The sequence below is a fragment of the Amphiura filiformis genome, chromosome 18 (assembly GCF_039555335.1).
Source record: "Amphiura filiformis chromosome 18, Afil_fr2py, whole genome shotgun sequence".
Classification (NCBI taxonomy): domain Eukaryota; kingdom Metazoa; phylum Echinodermata; class Ophiuroidea; order Amphilepidida; family Amphiuridae; genus Amphiura; species Amphiura filiformis.
This window is the reverse complement of record NC_092645.1, coordinates 42,225,859-42,229,743: the sequence shown is the minus strand read 5'-3', so window position 1 is coordinate 42,229,743 and position 3,885 is coordinate 42,225,859. Positions and strand designations below refer to the sequence as shown.

The 3,885-nt window shown below is 37.0% G+C and overlaps 1 protein-coding gene across 1 annotated transcript; it reads right to left on the bottom strand.

Moving 5' to 3' along the window:
* Positions 1-3,534: 3,534 nt before the first annotated feature.
* LOC140139167 (TNF receptor-associated factor 3-like) lies at positions 3,535-3,885 on the bottom strand. Its single transcript, XM_072160947.1, has one exon. The coding sequence runs from the start codon at positions 3,883-3,885 to the stop codon at positions 3,535-3,537; it is 351 nt and encodes a 116-aa protein (XP_072017048.1).

Genomic DNA, 3,885 nt, shown 5'->3' with positions numbered 1-3,885 from the left:
GTTCTTCGTAAAATTTAAGATTCTACATACACCCTTAGAACTTTGTTTGGTTGGTTGCGAATGGAACCATTTTTGCTAAGATTGTATAACCATTAACCACTTAACTATTAGTAGGCATGTCCGCTAAAAATTAAAATACTTTTAAATTGATTCAGACCTAAATTATTGGCTGGGAATTGATGAAAGAAACATTTTGGCATTTAAATAATCTTAATCGGACGTTTCATTCCAGAGATATGGCCTTTCGAGTGTCACGGTTTTACTAACAGAGGAAGTGCAATTTTAAGTTGTTTTTTCTTAATGTATTTATTAACTAGCGTGATCTGGAACATTATATTTGTTTATAACAACATGACATAAGATCATCCTGAAAATTTAAGCGATTTTGTTGGCATGCAACAAAAAATATAAGACCTCACAATCCACGGTTTGTTTGGTGGAACCTCTAGTATGATCAATGATGGCTGCCATGGAAAATATCTCCATAGAGGAGCTGAACAATAAGGGCATTATATTTCAAATGAATAGCGGCAGTCTTAAACATTGTTCAATCTTTTAAGGTCAGCACATTTTATCTTCAAAAATGATTATATTTCATCATGACATAAGTTTGGTAACATTAATCACTACCAATTTTGAGAAATTTGCTCCAACTCAAAGGTTATCGTTACTACATTGAGCAATATACTGTGTGTGCATGGAAGCTATGATGGGTAGCATATCTAAAATGGACATGGTGGTCAGAGGTGCATAATTTGAGATGGGTTTTGGAAGGCTTTTAAAAACATTCTTTAATTTCTTAAAATCGTGCACATTTTGTCTTCAAAAATAGTTAAATTTAATGAGTATGTAAGTTTGCTTGTCCGAATCAATCCAAGTTCGGAGATAATTGCGTTACAAAACCTGATGCACAGAATGGTGTCACTTCAACCTGTTGTAGTTCTCATCTCATTAAATTTTTCTTTAAAAAAAGTTGATCCCGTGATAAAGGAAGGTCCTCTCTATTTACTGACCAATCAGGAAAGAGTTTGGTTAATGTTTTCTGGTGGAGTAAGGAATTTCTTTAAACACCATGTTTTAAGTCTAAATTTGACTACAACATGTAACTGTGCTCCATTTATCAGCTATGGCACTTAGTGCATGGAGCTGTGTTTGCATAGTGAATACATGGGTGATTGCTCACATTCAATGAGAGGGACACTGTTCTAGCAGAAAACGTGTTGACAGTGGACATCCCTAATATTAGGTTATTTGTTTGTCGTTGACAGTGGACATCCCTACTATTAGGTTATTTGTTTGTCGTCTCCATTGACAAAACATTGATCTACATGGGAAAAACTACACCCCCAAAGTGGTCATCACCACAACTTTGGACCAATACAACTATGGCAAGTCTGCCCTTTCACGCGTTTGAATTGTTATGAATGGCCAAGTGGACCAAAAAACGTTTAAGATTATACGTGTAACCTTACACGTGTAAGATGGCATCTTGACGAATCATGATGCAGTCATGTCTACAGTAGAATTCATTTGGAACTTTGCAGGACTTAAACCCCATTAAAAGCTATTAAACCAAGATAACACTCATTGAAGCAGCTCAACTGATTAAATCAGATCTTCTCTGGTTGTGCACAAGTGTCTGTTTTACATGTGCGACATCGCAATAAAGCTGGTATTATAGCTTCAGTTGGGTAACCGATTATAAAGGAAACGAAAGGAAACAATGGTATGTGTACCTTTGTTCACGAAATGAGACAATGGCCTGCTTTTTGTCAACCAGCATTCTTCAAAATGAGCAACATAATGATTGTTGACTTAACACGGTTTGGAAATAATTTCTTCATATTTTTGGTGTTATCTGTCGTTTACATATCCTTCCTAAAACACAAAAGTGCGACCCTCTCCAAACATCTAAATTAGCTAAAAATTTAGGTCATGTTACAAAACTATATTTTCTAGAACCTATTTAGAATAGTTTAAATGTAGCTTGTACCGTTTTTTTGTGGCATCCTTCAGAACGGAGCGGTCCGTTACCAATATAGCTCAATATTTTCGGTCAAATCTCCATTCAATTAACACGGGGAGTTGGCTAGCTATGAGCTAGCTATGCTTTGCCCTCACTCATATTCAACGAAAGTGCGACCCCTTCTGAACATCTAACCTAGCTGTAATTTTAGGTCATGTTAGAGAAATATATTTTCTAGAAGTTTGGAGAATAGTTAAAATATTGGCCGGTTATTTTTCACACAGTGATGTTAACTAGGCAATGCCCATATACCTATAACATACACTGTTTGTAGAGGTCACGCGTCAATGGTGAGAGCACTGTGTATTGTGTATAGGAATACGGACAGTAACTGCAGTATGTCATGTATGAGGAACCCATATTTAAACCCCAAACAACCTATCATCTTACGCGTATTCATCTTCGACCAATGAAATCTCGCCATTGCATTTCTTATACGCGTAAGAATTGCCTGTTAGGGATGGAGGGTATTCCGATTTGACTGGTACGACGAGTGTCGAATAATCTCAGCCTCGATATTGATATGCACCGCGGTAGTTTTCGCAAAGGTGATTATTTTACCATCACCTTTTGAAATTTAATTGATACGAGTATTAATTGACTCCAGATAGCTAAAAAGTGAGATAAATCGGGATGTGACCATGACGGACCAACAGTTGGAACGATTCCTGACAGAGATTCGTCATAAAATAAAGGACATTGTAGCACTCATACAAATTAAGAAAATGCCTCGTGACGATTTTGGTGACGAGCTCTCCTTTTCCACGGTACGCCGCTAATAATATCACGTATCGTCCATCACTAAAATCAGAATCTTACACGTATAAGAAGTCGTGGATGGGTGTTACAAATCACAAAACGTCTTTAAATATTATTGGATGAAGTTGTTACCCGTGAGATGATTGGTTGTTTGTGGTTTCTTACTCTGTGAAATCCCGCTTCATTCTTACATGTATAAGATGCAATCTTACGCGTATAAGATGCAACCTTACACGTGTAACCTTATCGTACGCGTTTTTTGGACCACTTGACCATTCATAGTATTTGCACACTGGTCATACAAAAATGGAAGACTAGAATAAGCAACAGGAGATTGATTGCACATGTTGTTGTTGAAGAGATATCTTTTCCTTCTTCCTTGCTCTAACTAAATGAATTTGTGAGCATCAATTCGAAGCAATCCGAAGCTATTTACAGAGGTTTTAAAAACAGTTCATCAGACTCATTCTTCATTAAAATGTAACAAACCTGGCATCAATTATAACCATAAAGAATGGAGTTAATGACTTAAAATAAATGGAACTGGCTATTGCCTTGGTTCCCCTCTGTAATGTGTGCATATAGCCACAGTGAATTGCAAGTATAGCATGTGATTAATACGTTGGTCCTAGCATTTTCATATTCATTATAAAAATATGAATTTCGAACTAATCTTATATTATGTCAACTTAGGTTAGTGGCCAACGAGTTCACAGGGGAAAAATGTTATCTAATTGGAAAAATCCTCTTCAGATTCTTTCCAAATCTGACACATCAACAATGACTTTCACAAAGAGGCAGTCGTCTTTGACATAAGCAAAGTTGCCATTCTCAAGAAGGTTGAGCGCCACAAACAAAGGACAGCCACTTGCAATGTTCATTTCATGGGTTGGTTTCTTAAAAGATGATGATGTTGGATCTGGTCTAAAAGCATCAACAACATGTTCTCTGTTGCCTTGGTCTACCATCATGAAGGTCACCTTCTGCCTGAATGGCCAGCGAAGGATGTTATCATATTGCCCTTTCATGACAACAAAGAACAATGACAAGTGAGTGCCTTTGCCCATGCCATCACCATTAAGGTATATGCGAGCGCACAT